The 18,696-nt window shown below is 33.7% G+C and overlaps 3 protein-coding genes across 4 annotated transcripts; 1 reads left to right on the forward strand and 2 right to left on the reverse strand.

The window, feature by feature from the left end:
- Positions 1-250: 250 nt before the first annotated feature.
- LOC145161031 (Phototropic-responsive NPH3 family protein) lies at positions 251-2,946 on the reverse strand. The gene is made up of 4 exons (XM_079080457.1): positions 2,707-2,946; positions 2,131-2,200; positions 834-2,054; positions 251-749 (listed from the first exon to the last, which is right to left on the reverse strand). The coding sequence occupies exons 1-4, from the start codon at positions 2,763-2,765 to the stop codon at positions 348-350; spliced, it is 1,752 nt and encodes a 583-aa protein (XP_078936583.1). The 5' UTR covers positions 2,766-2,946; the 3' UTR covers positions 251-347.
- Positions 2,947-10,709: 7,763 nt separating this feature from the next.
- Positions 10,710-12,368, forward strand: LOC145161032 (CASP-like protein 5A2). 2 transcript variants are annotated; one of them, XM_079080459.1, is made up of 3 exons: positions 10,710-11,234; positions 11,796-11,898; positions 11,983-12,368. In XM_079080459.1, the coding sequence occupies exons 1-3, from the start codon at positions 11,020-11,022 to the stop codon at positions 12,172-12,174; spliced, it is 510 nt and encodes a 169-aa protein (XP_078936585.1). In that variant the 5' UTR covers positions 10,710-11,019; the 3' UTR covers positions 12,175-12,368. The 2 variants fall into 2 exon arrangements, with proteins under 2 accessions (XP_078936585.1, XP_078936584.1); XM_079080458.1 differs by having other exon boundaries at positions 10,713-11,234; positions 11,766-11,898; positions 11,983-12,309.
- Positions 12,369-16,815: 4,447 nt separating this feature from the next.
- LOC145156979 (acyl-CoA-binding domain protein) lies at positions 16,816-18,064 on the reverse strand. The gene is made up of 4 exons (XM_079076166.1): positions 17,707-18,064; positions 17,355-17,466; positions 17,167-17,232; positions 16,816-17,093 (listed from the first exon to the last, which is right to left on the reverse strand). The coding sequence occupies exons 1-4, from the start codon at positions 17,829-17,831 to the stop codon at positions 17,007-17,009; spliced, it is 390 nt and encodes a 129-aa protein (XP_078932292.1). The 5' UTR covers positions 17,832-18,064; the 3' UTR covers positions 16,816-17,006.
- Between the last annotated feature and the right edge of the window lie 632 nt (positions 18,065-18,696).

Raw genomic sequence — 18,696 nt, forward strand, 5'->3', positions numbered from 1 at the left:
TCTATAAATATAAAATAAATTATAATTATATTAAAAAGAAAATAATGAGGGCAATATAGTTATTTTATATTTGGATTAGGATGCTACATGCAAATTTAAAATAACAAAGACGATGAACTTTTTTAGAATATAAGGACGGTCCGAATTAATTTTTGAAAATAAAGACTAATATGTTTTGGCAACTGGATTGGTGTAATTTACCCATGATTTTAATTCTTGATATATTTATGAGTTTGTCTATGTTACGTGATAAAAAAAACACGTTTTGTATTAACATGCGTAGACTAATTAAAACTCACGTATCAAATACCACGACACTAGAAGAAGGAAAAAAAAAAAAAAAAAAACTACATACGTCGATGTCTTCTTCGCTTGCAAAAAAAATTCCAACTTCTCTTCTTCTTCACCATTTTCCTCATTTCATACTTCATATTCTCACACTCCCTTTCAAGCTCAACAACACGCTCCCTCACCTCTCCGATCCCCTGCGATCTAACAACTTCACCATCGTTTTTGTTATTGTTCATTTGATCCTGCGACTGCGGGTTCTCAAGGTTTTCCGATACAAAAAACCACCCGGCGATCGACGTCCGCAGCCGTAACTGTTCAAAAAACAGAACCTGAACAATAACACGAAGAGGAAGCCTCTCATTCTGAGCCGCATGAGTACTCGCATCCAACGACAGTTTCTGAATGTTCATCAGTCTGCAGATCTGCTCTCGCTCACAGTCTGTCAGCCATGGATGCGCCTGTAACAATAATAATAACGTTCCTCTTCCAAACAATTAAACAAACCCTAATTCATAAAATTAACCTAATTTTCGAATTCATACCTTTAAAAAGATATCCAATGCACGATAAATCCCATCGGATTGAGGGCGGGCGTAATCGGGAACAGCACCCGCGAGCGATTGGAACTTTGATAGCTTCATGTTAACGTCAGCCGCCACGTCAGAAAGAAACGAGTCAACAAGATTGGCGACAGATGTCAAGGAAGTCAAAGATTGGGGAACATCTTCTAACCCTTCTTCGATTATACACGGAGAACACTGTGTGCTAGTTGTATCCATGGCCATGGACATGAAGTAATCAAGAATCCTTTGAAAACAATCGATGTCATACAGAGTATCAACAGAGTTAAATCCTTGATTCGGTATCAATATATCATCTAAAACAGCTGAATCCAACTGGGCTCCGACCCGTTTCTCAAGATTTTCCCTACAAGATGGAGACACGTGTAACACCAACGCAGTGCGAAGGAGTCTGATAAGAAACTTAGTGCCAACAATCCGTTTTCTGTTCGGAAGCAACTCAACAATTTCTTCCAATAATGCCCTTTGATCTGCTGCTGAAGGCGCAGAAACTGGTTTTGAATGGCTTGCATCGTTGAAACTTGATTGTCTGTTCATTAATGGGATGTATTTCTTCGCATACCCCACAAGAGAACCCGCTATTGTTTCAGCTTTCATGCCTTGAGACTCCATGGCCTGAATCAGTCGTTTATATAAATGTAAACCAAGAAAGGAGACATCTTTATACCACCAGTCATCACCGAATGTATGTGGTTTATTTGAGGTGGGAACTCCATTCCAGATTATAGAGGTCTGTGTGATGTTATTGACTGGTGACGTGGCAGTGGGAGGGGGGTTGTATGGGTTCTGACCTGAACAAGCTTTTATAGCTAAAGAATCTATGCAGCGTGAGATGAGGTTGAGATCTTCTGCATCTGAAAGAACTTCTTCACAGCTTTCAAGAGCATCCATGGTGTCTGACCAGGTGGTGAACACTTGTTGTAGGAAGGTCTCTGTTTGTGTGATTAGGTTTTCTTCTCCATAATCATCTGTCATTTGGAGGTAGTCTGAAGCACATCGAAGGCTGATAACATTGTGGGAAGTGAGTTCTAGCTTTATGCAATAACAAAATTTGGCTATAAGTTCAAATGCTTTACATCCACCAGGTATGTCATTCAGATGGACACTACAAATTGGGCCATCTTCATCAGGATTGTCTCCTATTAGCTTTGCTAATAGCCCACTTCTTGAAATCAGAGGAAACTGTATAAAATAAAATGTCAACTAAAACATATGAAACAACTACTGTCTACTGTGTTTACATAAATTGATTACAGACCTTGTGGAGATTAAATGATGTTTCTCCAATCTCAATTGTGACATCACTTGGAAGCCCACTGGTACACTGCCTGAAGAGGAAAGAAAGAACAATGTAAATGATGCGTCTCAAATGTTAACTGATCACATTAATGATAGAAGTGTAAGAAGAAAGAGATCATTTATCAGTGGGCATGCATGTTAAACAAATCAATCAAGACAGATAGTTCATTGATCGTCTTTAATGGTACACGATGACTACACGAGTTTAGGGTTTCCTAGATTATACTGCGAATATTGTCAATTTTCGATAAAATCAGGAACAATTTTGTATGGAGAAGTACTGCGATTCACATAAAAAAAACCGAACTGATGTTCTATTCTTTTAACGAATACAGTGGCTATATGTGAAACTTAACCAATGTCATGAGAATTTGCGAATTTTGGGTAGTAATAGCATAAACACCTGATCGAGAAGAGGTCGAATTAAACAAATCTGGTTTTACACCAGGAAATAGTAAGAATTGAGACAGAAACATGTATCAATCGATGTATCAAAAGGAAATCGAGGAAATCTGTAGATAGTTGAGTAGAATACCATGTATGGTCTTCAAGGCGAAATATATCAGGTTTTGTGCCAAGCTTCATACAAGCCATTTGTAAATGTCAATGGTATTCTTCTTCTTCTTCTTCGTCTGGACTTGAAGAAACATAGATCAAGTGAAAGAATTGAATCACGGAAGATGATTTTTCTGGAAATAATCTTCATAATTTTGAGATCTAGATAGCGAGTGTGCGTGTGTGTGTCCGAGTCTATTGGAGTGACCAAAGAGAGGGGGAGTTCAGTTACTCTTTATTTATTTTTCTTTATTATTATTCTTTTTTGATATACTGGTTTTCTGGCTTCTGCTTAACATAAAAGTTAAAAAGTGAATAGGATTTTACAAAATAATAACTAAGTATATTTTATAGTTACATTACATAATCTGGGATAATTAAATTTCATTAATAGGTTTAAATCAACAATTGCATTAAATAATGCATAAAGGATATCAATACTAATATCACTACTCACTAGCATATATATCTTACGTTACATCATCAATTTTAATGAATTTTCTGTTTTAAAAATATTATGATTTTGCATTCTCAATTTCATAATTGTGTTTGTTTGAACATCTTTTAAGAGTTTTGGATGATGGCGAACTCAAAAATGGCAATATATTATACTTCTACGAATCCAAAAATGGCAAAGTATTGGTTAGCAAAAATTAACAAGTGACTAGAAATCAATATCTATCAAATGGAATAATTCAAACAAAACAAACATGCAAATGCATATGTTTCTATTCCCCAAACCTACGTCAATCTCATTTTCAAACTCTCATTGATGGTTAACAAAAATGGACTAGTGAATAGTTAGAACATGACTATCCAATTATTATATATTCTAAAAACAAGGTACTAGTATAACCATTATACTAGACTACATGATGGATAGTTAGTCTATGGGATAATGACTTGAAAGGGTAACAAACTTTCGATTTTGTTCACATTTAGTCACTAAACTTTTTTTCGTTATCTATTTGCCACTGAACTATTGAAACTGTTCACATTTTACCCTTATAACCGGTTGTTACCGGTCATAAGGGTAAAATGTGAACAATTTCAATAGTTCAGTGGCAAATAGATAACGAAAAAAAGTTTAGTGACTAAATGTGAACAAAATCAAAAGTTCGTTTCCCTTTAGAAAAGTTCAATGACTAAATGTGAACAAACTTCATATTGTATTATGTTTTAGCAAATTATTTATTTTTGTTAAATTCTAGCAACATTTGATGATGAAGAAATCTATGAAATAAAAAAAACAAAACCCCGAAAATATATTAAAAAAAACGAAAAAACCGAAACCGAAATAAAAAACCAATGGTTTGGCATTTTCCAAAATAAAAAATCAAAATTTCCAATCTGATTTAGGTTTTACAAAAAAAATGAACCATTTTCACTGATGTGAATTATGACCATTGGTTTGGAGATGCATTCGACTATGAAAGGTGTTTACAAAAAAAGGATCTAAATCTAAATCTACATAATTAACACACTGATACTCTCAATGTTACATATCTCAAGCACACCTCTACATGTGGTATGAACCCACCTTATATAGAGGTGTTTACATGTCTCTCTCTCTATCTCTCATGTCACAAGGGGGAGGTTTGGATAGAAAAATTCCGAATTGAGCGCTTTCCCATTCCCTTTTTGGTTTTATAATCATTTTTCGATTATAAAAAAGGGGAAGAGATTTAGATATGGAAATCCGAAAGTTGAATTTTTGTAAAACCAAAATCAGATTGGAAAATTGTGATTTTTTATTTTGGAAAATACCAAACCATTGGTTTTTTATTTCGGTTTCGGTTTTTCGTGTTTTAAATATATTTTTCGGGGTTCTGTTTTTTTCTTATTTCATAGATTTCTTTATCAACAAATGTTGCTTCAATTTAACAAAAACAAATAATTTGCTAAAATATAATACAAGAGGAAGTTTGTTCACATTTAGTCATTGAACTTTTTTAAAGGGAAACGAACTTTCGATTTTGTTCACATTTAGTCACTAATTAAACTTTTTTTCGTAACAACCGGTCATAAGGGTAAAATGTGAACAGTTTCAATAGTTTAGTGGCATATACATAACGAAAAAAGGTTTAGTGACTAAATGTGAACAAAGTCGAAAGTTCGTTACCCTTTCAAGTCATTATCCCTTAGTCTATACATGCACCCTCTTTTGGGGAATATCTCAAACCCGTTTGGAGAGGTGTTACCACTGAATGGAAGGGTTGGACGGAGGTCAGAGGAAGAGGAGGATGGAGAAAATGGAGATAAGTAGATGAGGGGAAATAATTACAAAGCTTTAATCGGTTCCCTTATGGTTGAAGGTCCATGCCAACCACCTAAATTGGCCAGAAATATGGAATCAACGGGAGGAAGAGAATGAAACAATGGAGTTAGGGTTGGTTTCCAGAGGAAGCAGTGGTAGGATCTGGTGGTGGTAGGTAGTGGTGGTGGTGACAGACAATAGGGGATGATGTGGTAGCCGACGATAAAGGATAAACTGATTCATGTCTGGTGTCATTTCTGGTGATACCTTAAGCAAATGAGGCTGATTAAGGCTACAAAAAGCTTTGATTATAAGTCATATTGAATGGTTCTTGAAGAAATTCATATTATGAAACCAAAATTTCCATCAAAAGCATACTAAGAACAACAATCATCGAAAATTTAAAAAGAAAAACATATATTCGATTTCATTATTGTTCTAACAAAATCTGATTTTAGGTTGGTTAGCCTCAATCTCATCCAAAATGATACAAATATAAGATGTTTAAAATGATTTCCAAACAAATGTAAGATTTCCAAATGAAATAAACAAAAAGTCACAACAACATATCAAATGACCCAATTCAAATGTGGTAAGGAGACATAAACGTTGATGGTTATGACCCCGTTCAAAACAAGAGAGATTGTTTAACAATTATGACCTACGGTGTATGAAAAACACAGAACGTATTAAAAGAGAATATATAGAAATGAGGAATGTTTATGTTAAGAGATGAGCACGTGATGTGCACATCTTGTATATTATCTAGAATCCTCTCACGCCACATATGTATAGTATCTGGTCAATTCTTGTTGTTAGTCTTCCTTATTTATCTCACAATTAGCTGTAGCATCAATATATATACATCATTGTATATCCTTCTGTAAATACACCTTGAATATATATAAAATACTCTTTCCGTATTCTCTTCTTTTCTTATATGGTATCAGAGCTCGGCTCAGTACATACCACACCAGAAAACTCACCGCCTCCCTCTCCAAAACAAATGGGAATCAACGACGACACCTCTTCTTCTCTTATCGTCAATACCACACTCAAAGACATCACTATTGTTAATTTCCCAACAACCCTAAAACTCACATCCACCAATTACCTTGGATGGAAGACTCAGATTGAAGCTCTACTACACGGCCTTGATCTGTATCGATTTATAGAAGGCTCACACCTTGCACTTGCACCAACAATCGCCGCTGATGGAACAAGCACACCCCACACAGACTATCTAAAATGGTTCAGGCAAGATCGACTTCTCTTTGGTGCCCTAGTCGGAACTCTTTCTCCTGAAATTGTACCACTAGTAACAAATGCATCCTCTTCCTGCGAAGCCTGGATAACCCTAGCCAGTACATATGCCTCTCCATCAAGAGGACACATCAAACAACTACAACATCGACTGAAACAACTCACCAAAACCTCCAACCAAACCATCACTCAGTATATGCAAAGTGTCAAAACAGTGGTTGACGAGCTTGCTATCCTTGGGAAGAAACTTGATCAGGAGGATATCACTGATGCAGTTGTCAATGGGCTTGATCAAACAGCTTACAAGCCGATACTTGATGCTCTTCATGCAAGAGACTCACCCATATCCTTCACTGAATTACATGAAAAACTAATAAATCATGAATTGTCTATTGCTCAACAGGTCTCCAATGTTGATATTCATCAACCTGCTGTTGTTTTCTATTTAAACCACCAGACCACTAAGAAAACATGGCCTCCTCGACAACCAACCACCGCACCTGGCTTACTTCCTACACCCTCAAAACAATCTAATCAAACCTCCTCACCCACTGGACAACGTCCATTCTTGGGTAAATGCCAATGGTGCCATAATAAGGGTCATTCTCTTAGTAATTGTTTCACCTTTAAGAAGCTTTTTCCAGCAGCCTCTGTACCACCTCCCAATCGCAACCTGCAGGTTAAAAACGCACAGGCACACATGATGATTCCACAACAATCATCACCATCCAACACTGCCAACTGGATTTTTGATAGTGGTGCTAGTTTTCATGCCACCAATGACCTTAATAACTTGTCAATTCATGCACCATATGATGGAACAGAGGAATTAGTTATTGGTGATGGTTCGTGTCTACAAATCTCTCATATTGGCTCAGTTATTCTCCAAACACCGCACACACAACTCATACTCAAACATGTCCTATATGTTCCTACTCTTTCTCAAAATATCATATCTATTTCTCGTTTATGTGCTGATAACAAATTTTTAATAGAATTATATTCCTTTGTTTTTGTCATAAAGGATCTGCCATCCAAGATTCCACTATTCAAGGGAACCGCAGTCAAGGGAATGTATAAACTCCGATCTGCTATAAAGCCTCAAATCCTTGCCATGAATCGCATCACTCCAACCACATGGCATCATCGATTGGGTCATCCTCAAAATAAAGTTTTTAAGCAATTGTCATCTGTTCTTTCTTTCAATTCTAATTGTTCTGATCATTGTAACTCATGTTCTATTAATAAAAGTCACAAATTACCTTTTCATGAAACATCTCTTACATCACATGCTCCACTAGATCTTATTTTCTCAGATGTCTGGTGCTCTCCAGTTCAATCCTATGATCACTATAAGTATTATATCATTTTTGTTGACCACTTCAGCAAGTATACATGGTTGTACCCCATGGAAAAGAAATCAGATTCGCTATCTATCTTCACTCGTTTCCAATCACTTGCTGAAAATTTCTTCAACAAAAAGATCAAACAGTTTTTCTCAGACAATGGTGGTAAATTTTTAAAACTTCAATCCCAACTTTCTTCCTCAGGAATTACTCACCTCACTTCACCGCCTCATACTCCATAACACAACGGATATGCCGAAAGACGACATAGGCATATTGTAGAAACAGGACTTGCATTGCTTTCTCATGCAAACATCCCAAATACCTTCTGGCCATTCGCCTTCACCACAACAATCTATTTAATTAATCGGTTGCCCACCTCAACCCTCCACAACCTATGTCCTTTTCGTTGCTTCTTTCAAAAAGATCCCAACTATTCCAAACTAAAAAGTTTTGGTTGTTTATGCTATCCATGGTTAAGACCTTACTCACCACACAAATTACATCCCCGATCCACTCCTTGTATTTTCGTGGGATATTCCCCAACCCAAAGTGCTTACCATGCCTTTGATCCGGTCTCCTCCAAATTATACACCTCCAGACACGTTGTCTTTGTAGAAACAGAATTTCCATATACTAAACTCACCTCTACCATCATCTCTTCCTCTCCACCAAATCTAGATGAATGGTTACCACTTGCCATACCGGTTCTTACCTCATCCTCATCAGATACTCCTACCACCACCGAACCAAGTACACCCACATCTCCTCAATCATATGATTCTGCAGCCTCCATCCCAAACAACTCTCCCTCACCACTTCCTGCTAATAACCCAACCAAACCAAACACAAGAAATAATCCTAAACCAAACCCACGATATTTCAATTCAGATTTCCTCTTATACACTGCATCTCCCTCTTACCCCACTGAACCCACAACAATAACACAAGCACTCAAACACCCCTCTTGGAGAACCGCTATGCAGGAAGAGTTTGATGCTCTTCAACGCAACCAAACCTGGTCACTAGTTCCATCTTCTGAAGCCCCAAACTTAATTGGTTGCAAATGGGTCTATAGAACAAAATACAAATAAGATGGTTCTATAGACAGACTTAAAGCCCGCCTTGTTGCTAAGGGCTTCAACCAAAGGCCAGGCATTGATTACAAAGAAACCTTCAGTCATGTGCTTAAACCAGCTACCCTCCGCCTAGTCCTCACTCTAGCTACTTCTCACAACTGGTCTCTCAGACAACTAGATATAAACAATGCTTTCCTACAAGGAAATCTTCATGAAAATGTCTACATGACTCAACCTCCTGGATTTGCTAATCCATCTTTTCCAAACCATGTTTGCAAATTGAATAAAGCAATTTATGGCCTCCGACAGGCTTCGCGAGCTTGGTATGACGAACTCAAATCCTATCTACTTACTCTTGGGTTCAAACCAACCATCTCTGATTCCTCCCTTTTCATTCTCAAAACACCTACCATTTATATCCTTGTTTTAGTCTATGTTGATGACATTATAGTCACCGGTCCCTCCCCCTCTCATCTATCTCAATTCGTTAAACACCTTGCAGCAAAATTTTCCCTAAAAGATCTTGGATCTCTCTCCTATTTTCTAGGAATCGAAGTCATTCCACACAATAATGATATCCTTCTTTCCCAACGCAAATACATCTTAGATATCCTAGACCGAGCAAATATGAGAGATTGTAAACCAACACCAACTGCAATAATTACATCAACTCCTCTCACACTTCGTGGTGGTACTCCTCATTCTTCTCCCAAAGATTATCGGATACTAGTTGGTGCTCTGCAATACTTGTCTTTAACAAGACCAGATATCTCCTTCACTGTTAATCGGCTGTCTCAATTCATGCATGCACCAACCTCACTCCATTGGACAGCTCTAAAACACTTACTCCGGTACCTTCATGGTACTCTACATCATGGTATATTTTTCAATTGCAGGTCCCCAACCACATTACATGCCTTCAGTGATGCGGACTGGGCCAGAGACAAAGACAATTATCGAAGTACCACTGGCTACATAGTTTATATTGGATCTAATCCTATTTCCTGGAGCTCAAAAAGACAAAGTACACTTGCAAGGAGTTCAACTGAGGCTGAGTTCAGAGCTGTTGCCTCTGCTACTACCGAAGTGCAATGGATCACTTCACTTTTGAGTGAACTCGGTTTCACCTCTACAACCACTCCAACCATTTACTGTGACAACTTAAGTGCAACTTCCTACTCAGCAAATCCGGTATTTCACTCACGTATGAAACATCTAGCTTTAGATTTTCATTTTGTTCGAGAAAAAATTCATCAAGGAACCTTGCGAGTTTAGCATATTTCTGGAGATGACCAGTTAGCAGATGCTCTAACCAAAGCACTACCAAGACCACGTCTCCATTACTTATTATCCAAGATTGGACTTCTTTCTGCATCGTCCATCTTGAGGGGGCATGTTAAGAGATGAGCACGTGATGTGCATATCTTGTATTTTATCTAGAATCCTCTCACGCCACATATATATAGTATCTGGTCAATTCTTGTTAGTCTTCCTTATTTATCTCACAATTAGTTGTAGCATCAATATGTATACATCATTGTATATCCTTCTGTAAATACACCTTGAATATATATAAAATACTCTTTCCGTATTCTCTTCTTTTCTTATAGTTTAAGTATATGTGTCACTACACAATATTGAATAATGTTAACAGCATAGTTAAGTATTGAATGGTTAATTATTTGTTCAAAAAGAAAGTCATATTCAAAGAAAACGACACATGCGATAGCGACAATCTTTTATAAACTTATTTTCCGAGTCATATTTGAAAAAGAGGCATATGATATTGACAACTTCTATAAACTTATTATTATAAATTAGTTACGTTCCAAATGATTCATTAGCATACCTAAATTTGAATTGGTTATCAAGAGTACAAAGCAACTAATTTTTAATAAATAAATTCTTATTTAATAAAAAGTGTTCTTTACCATAAAAGGAAGAAGGTTCTACAGCAAAAAGCATATAAATTGCAACTTTTTTATCCTTTCAAAATAAATTATTAAAGCGAAGAAAATAAGTTGTGATCAACAATATAAATAAATCAATAGACAAGCATAAAGTTATAGACTTTAGGAAAACATTCCCCTCTAGGCATTGGTGTCCACCGATTGCTACCAACTTCCCTCAATCTCTTGGAAGAAATCTATACAATTTCCTCTTTGAAAAACCCCAAAATCCAAAAGTTCGTCAGACAATCTACAAATCGCATAGAATCTCTGTTGAGAATCGTGTTATTTAGTAGTGTTGATGCAATTCCATGTGCCGTCGTTGATGGTTGTGATGTGATTTTTGTTTCCGGAATTTGAGTTTTAGGCGACCGAGTCGAGTGGAAAGAGGGTATAAGTATGAGTCGGCCGGCGGTGCATCCGGTTGAGCCGCCGCCTTTGATTGACGGAAGAAACGATGCAGCGCCGCCTCGAAGAGTGAGGATGAAAGACGTGCAAGGCATGCCTGGTACGTCAACTGGACTCGCCCTCCGTCTCTGTCAGTTCGTCTTCACCGTCATTTCTCTCGCCGTCATGGCTTCTACCTCCGATTTTCCTTCCGTCACCGCCTTCCGGTACTGTCTCTAACTTCAATTCTATTCTCCTTCTTACATTGCATGTCAAACGGATTATATTTCATCTTCAAAATTGACAAAAAGATTCTGAAATTCACTTGGATAATCGCGAAACGCTTGAAAACCTGCCGACAATTTCTCCAAATACGATAATATTGCTGTTAATTTGCAACAACATCCATATCAATTTTGCATCTAATAAGTATTAGGTTTTGGATAAGCTAGAATTGCAGAATTGAACTTGAAAAATTCATATAGTTAGATAACCATTCAAATGTGCTCGTCCATGTTAACTTGTATGATGAGGTTTAACTATGAGGCAGGTCCAAAAACCTAGAAAATATCAAAGAGTCATTTAGGGATTTCTCTACCATTGTTGCTCATGGTCTGAAAACGCAATCAACACAGAACCGATCTAACAATGGTGATCAATAATGTCTGTGTATGTTAATGGATAGGGTTTTTAGATTGAAATGATTAGTTTTTACCTCTTTCTATTAAGTTAAACTGTCAAACCATGTACATAAGTAGATACCTTGTTGCTGCTGTTGGGTTGCAAAGTTTATGGAGCTTTACACTAGCCTTGATTGATATCTATGCCCTTTGTGTCAAAAGAAGCTTGAGGAACCCTGCAGTTATTACTGCATACACCATTGGAGATGGGGTAAGATATCTTGAATCTTTTTACCAAAAAAAACACATTTTTGTTATTCTAATCTTGAATTATTTTTACATAATTGTGGCATAGGTTACATCAACTATTACTTTTGCTGCTGCATGTGCATGTGCTGGAATCACGGTTCTTATCAGCAATGATCTTAATAGATGTGACATAAACCATTGCAAAAGGTTCATGTCTGCAACAGCTATGGCTTTTATAAGCTGGTTTGCTGTTTCTCCATCTTTTTTCTTGAACTTTTGGTCTTTAGCATCATCATGAGGAGTAAAAGCAGCTATGCTCACTAATTTCTGTTTTCATTTGTGAAGTTTTTAATTTTAAATTAAATGCAATCTATTTGAGGTTGTAGGTACAAAATTTTGCTTGCTATTTGGAAGTTAATTAGTGTTTTTGACACTTTTGATGTCAAGTTTTGGGTATTTGTGTCTTGGGTTTAAATTAGTTGGTTGTGACAAGATTAACTTCTATAATTTTGTTGTTTATGATGTTAAATGTTGGGAAAAATTGTGGGGAATAGCAATGTGCTTTATTTTTTGTTCATAATAGAAACATGCTTATACTTTTTTACACATAATTGGAATATATTTACGTTTCGTTACCGATTATAGCAATATATAACTTGAAATTTATGAAATGCGTAAAAGTTTCATCTTGAATATTGCTATTATTGATAAAGAAATGCAAGTGCGTTGCTATTATGGGTATAAAATTGTATTTAGATTGCTATTATGTGTATAGAAATGTAAGTACATTGCTATTATGGGTAAAAAATGAAGTACAACGCCTATAGTGGTAAATGGAATAAAGTATCGTGCCATTTCCTCCAATTTGCCATTGTACTTGCATTCCGTTATTTAAGTCGTTTCCGATTATTTGTTTTCAGTTACACCATTCAAGGATGAACAAGTTTAATGGATTATATATATATATATATATATATATATATATATATATATATATATATATATATATATATATATATAGGTTCTATGGAAAACAAAAAAACCCTAAAAAAATCCTAAAAATCATAAAAATGCATAAAAAAAATACTTAGAGATCACAAAAAATATTTTTGAATTTTTTTTATAAAAAATCGCAGGTTTTTGTTGAAATTCGCTGAAAAAAAAATCAATTTTTTTTTTTTTTGTAAAAAAAAAAAGAAATTTCAAAATTTTTTTCACCGATTTTGTATAAAAAGCTGCGATTTTTTCAAAAAAAGTTTTGTGATCTCTAAGTATTTTTTTTATGCATTTTTATGATTTTTAGGGTTTTTTTGTTTTCCAAATAACTCTTCCCTCTATATATATATATATATATATATATATATATATATATATATATATATATATATATATATATATATATATTATTAGGTTACACTATTTGCTCTTTCTTGTTTTACATCCTCATTTTTTTCAAGTTAAATTTGATTTAAATTGTTTGTTGATTGTAAAAGTACAATGGTCATTTAATCTATTCTCATACGATACTTACTACTTAGTTTAGCAAAAAAAAATGATCCTTATATATAGAACTTTTTATCCGTAATTAGATAATTACCTATTTAGACATTTTATTCATAGATGTAGGGGTGACAAATCGGGCCATCGTGTCGTGTTTTTGCCTAACACGACATGACACGGCAAGCTTTTATGTGACACGAACACGACACGACACGATGTCGTATTTTTTTTAACTAACACGAAAACGAACCAATGAAAAAACGAAAAACACGACACGACACGACAAAGATAACATAATATAAAAATTAGTTTATTTAATTAATATTTAATCATACATAACACGACAAACACGAAAACACGACAAACAAATGCTTAATCGTGTCAATTTCGTGTCAAAATTTAAACAGGAGCACGACACGACACGACACGACATTGTGTTTTTTATACTTGACACGAACACGACACGAATATGAATTCAAATTTCAGTTTCGTCCCAATTACGTTTCGTGTCGTGTATTTTTGTCGTGTCGTGTCAACAATTGACACCCCTACATAGAGGTCATAATGGGTAAAAGGAAAACAATCCCTAAACTTCTTGCAACATAACCCAATTGAATCCCAAAGTGTGGAATCGTGTTCTGGTTTATGAGGCTGAAGAATGCCTTGGAAAGGTGGGGAAATAGTCATAATATATGATATGAGCAATTTTATTTATGTCTTCCTAAATGAATATTATAGACCGCGTTGTTGAAAATTAATGATGAAACTAGGGTTTGGACCGTCCGCGCGTTGCTGCGGAAGCTCCGGTATTTTAAAAAACGCAGTTTGACACCATATATATATATCATAGAGACGATTAAATCATATAAAGTGGAGCACAAAAATATCAAAATAAAATATGGATACAAACAATTGACTTGAAAGTGTATATTTAAGAAATTAATAAAAAAAGAATTATTAAAAAATTATATAAGGGGTCAAAATATAACTTTAAAATATAATAAGGGACCAAATTATAATGTATAAAATACTAATAATTTAACTTTAAATTTATAAGGGTTGAAAATTGTTAAATAAAAATTAATTAAGGGGAAAAAATATAAATATATATAAAATTTAAAATTATAAGGATAGAAATTTTTACATCAAAATTAGTTTAGGGATACAAAATATAAAAACAAATAAAAGTAAATGAAGGAAAATAAAAAAAGAATTGAAAGTATGAAGACTTACTTTATTTTTGCTTACGATGTGAATAGTAAATCTCCTTACAAACCAATTTTGGTAATTAATATATATGTAATATAATTAGTAAAAATATAAATATAGTAAGGAACGTAAGTAGTAACTTATTAAATACTAATAGTTTTATTTTATAATTACCAAGGATGAAAAGTGTTCAATTAAAATTACTTCAGGGAAAGAAAGGTAAATATAAAGATTTGCTATTGTTAGAAACAAAATCTTTATTTTCAAAAGAAGACTTATTTTAGAACTTGTACCGTATTATTTCTATATAATAACTTAATCTGAATATAGTTATTTGTGCTTTGGAAATAGTCAAAACCAAATAAATAGTGATACCCCTCACAAACCAATTTTGATAATTAATATATATATATAATAGGGTTTGGATCGTTCGTCCGATGTTGCGAAAGCCCTAGTATGTTGAAAAATGCAGCTCGACACCATATATATAATGGAGACGATTAAACTATATAAAGTGTAACACAAAAATATCAAAATACAATTTAGATACAAACAATTATGTACGGAAGAGACTGACGAAAATAAGACTTTAAAGTGTATCTTAAAGAAATTAATAAAAAAAGAATATTAAAATACTAATAATTTAATTTTAAAATTAGGAGTTGTGAAAACTATTAAATAAAAATTATTTGAGAAAAAATGTAAGTATGAAAATCTTCTATGACCCGAACATAAATGGTTATCCATAAAAACTATTTCTTTGCATTTTATACTACATGCTTGGCAAGATATAACATGATTTGGTTTAATAAATTTGGATTTGAAAATAGAAAAACCACACAACAAAACTATTTCTTTACATTTTATACTACATGCTTGATAAGATATAACATGATTTGGTTTTAGTAAATTTGGATTTGAAAATAAAAAGACCAAATGATTAGTGAATCCTCCTCACAAACCATATATATATATATATATATATATATATATATATATATATATATATATATATATATTCAAAAAGACTTTGTTTTGCATTTTATATACTACATGATTGACAATATATAACATGATTTGGTTTTAGTAAATTTAGATTTGAAAATAGAAAGACCAAATGAACAGTGAAATCTTCTTACAAAACATATTTGGTATATATATATATATATATATATATATATATAAAAGGAAAAGTTCAATAGGAAACCATAATTATTGGTTCTCCAAGGAACAAATTTTTTTTAAAGTTCTACAGTTTATTCTTTATTGAAAAAAAAAACAAAAAATATCTAAATTCAGAATATAACATTGTGAATGTTAAATATATTTTTCGGATTCACCTTGTGAATTTAGATTCACATTGTTAATTTGACGAAAAAAAAAATTTGAATTTGATATCATTGGAAAAATGATAAAAAAATTATGAATTTTTGTATTTTTAGTTTTTTTTTTTGATAAAAAATAAGTTCTAAAAGTTGAAAAAAAGATTGGTTCCTTGGTTAATTATGGTTCTCTATTGAACCTCTCTCTCTCTCTGTATATATATATATATATATATATATATATATATATATATATATATATATATATATATATATATATATATATAATCGGAAAAATCAAACATTGAAAATTTTGTTTTTAGGGACATTACATACAAAACGTATTAAACTTTTAACTTCAAAGGGAGTTTGACTAGGCTTCAACGTGCATTTTCTGAGTCAAAGAGAATGAACTGACAATATTGGGCATGATAAATTGGCAAGAATGTGCTTTCCTAGTGTGCGTTATAATATGATGGCTTCTAATATTGTTGATGACATCTACACATTATTGATAGATGAACAAAGTGTACCATAACAACATTTATTGAGGTTCTATGTTGCATGATGCAACAATGATATTCTGAATATTGTGATGATGGAGGTAAATGTATAAACATCAACAAATAACTATTTTGAGCATCATATGAAGTGAGTCCTAATATCTTTTGCAATGAGATGTTGACATCTTTGAAATCTACATGATATTAGTTGTACATGTCAAAAATATCAATGCGTTGGTATACCATGTGGTAATGCAATATCAGTCGTGAATTCACTAGGGTCTACACATTTTAACCATTTCATTAATTTCTTTTTCATGTCAACATTTTATCGATATCCTCTTCTAGTTTTGTTTGATGGGAAATGTCTAACCCCACATTAATGAACTAAAACCAAGGAAACCATTTGCTAAAGAATTAATTATGATGGTCTTTTGAATAACTTCATGCCGATGTAATGAAAGTTTCTGTATTTAACCCTTTACCTGGATACAACAATACATCTACGGACTACAGTCTCAAAACAACAGTGTAAGCTTGAAGTCAAACTCCACCATCTTTGGTCAAAATCATAGATTCATTCAGACTTCTAACACTTACACCCTCTGCATACTGCACTTCATCTTCTCAGCTTCAAGCTCTTGTTTTAATGTCTCAACTCTTTCCAACAAGTTTATATTTTCCTGATAACAAGTTTATAATATCACTCCCCTCTCTTATAAAGTTTAACAGATACAAAAAAAAACTATAGTATACCTTCTGTAACATATCTAGCCTTTTGGTTATGCTGGCACCACTCTTATCTCCAAGACTCTCCTTAACCTGCAAACAAGAACCCATTTACTAATTAGGTTAAAGGATCAAACTTAAATCTAACAGCATTTCGAAGATTGTATACTCGATGTTTTCATGAACATGTGAATTGTGATTGCAAATGTACATACTCTTTTTAGCTCCTTGGTACACTTATTTGCTCGTTCTTCTGCAACATCGAATTTCAGTCTCCACTCTGCAGATTCATCCATTGCTTCCCTGTTTGCAAGATCAAACTGCCTTCTGCAATAAATCAACAACGATTACACTATTTCAGGTCAATGTTGTACTTCCGCTGATGTACATTATGAAATATCGTTTCATTCTAAACCCTAATTTCCTAATCTTACAGCTCCATAAGATTCTCTCTCAATCTCCATTCATAATTTCAATACTATTGAAGAATTAAACATATATATTACAGTAATCCGTTGTTCGTCGGTTAAATTTTCGAAGAAAACCAATGAAATCTGCGTTATATACCTTATTAATTCGGTTTCATTGGAGGAAATTTGGTAATCAATGGTCCAAAGCTTCATATAGACCGCGAGTCCAAGAACCATAACGATTACTACGCCGATCAATAACGGCCCTCTCATCATCATCATCACAATCTTCTTTTACTTTTTGTTTGTGGATTAAAGTTGAATCACAGCTTTAAACAAGCGCTAACAGAATTTGGTAATAGTAATGGTGATCATGCTAACATTAATGCGATGACGGCGAAAGGCCACAGGAAGAGGATCATAACATTAACATCACGGCGGAGCAGCCGTGTAAGGATAGTAGAACTGGAAGCCGACATTCCACCAGCAAACCCTTTCTCTATTTTTAGACAATTATGTTTTCTCCTTCGTAGCCACTTTTCATCTTATTCTTATTTATGGTAATTAACTAATTCTTACTATAGGGGTTTATCATAAAATCTTATATTCGCCATTATATTATATAAATTTATTGAGAAAATAATTTTTTTAAGGACAAATCTAAATTATTTCTAAACTGTTTTTTAAAACGAAAATAATTATTTACTTATTAAAATGCCAAATGTGTTTGGTCCACAGCTATTATTTGGGTTGCCCATACCTAGGCCTGCTTAAATAGGCCGACTTCTATGTTTTGAATTCGTGTACTTCAAATTTTAATACTTCTTCTAGGGTACATAACTGTATTATAACAAAAAAAAAAAAAAAAAAAAACAAAAAAACAAAAAAGATTCACTCAAACGTATAGACTAATGGTTAAAATCAAGAAAAGAAGACATTTCCATCTTTTCTAAGTGTTTTTATTTTAATTTAAAAAGAGAAATTAGCTAAATTTTAAGATTTTATTCTTCAATAACCAGGAATTTTGTAACAGGCTCTGGGGCTTCGGGACTACAAAATGGGCCGTCCATAATTAAGACTTATTTCATTTTTGCCTCAATTCTTTTTGTAAGAATTTCTCTCAACTCGTTTTAGACTAATAAATTTT

Source organism: Lactuca virosa, chromosome 2, assembly GCF_052849685.1.
Source record: "Lactuca virosa cultivar CGN04683 chromosome 2, Lactuca_virosa_CGN04683_v6, whole genome shotgun sequence".
NCBI lineage: Eukaryota > Viridiplantae > Streptophyta > Magnoliopsida > Asterales > Asteraceae > Lactuca > Lactuca virosa.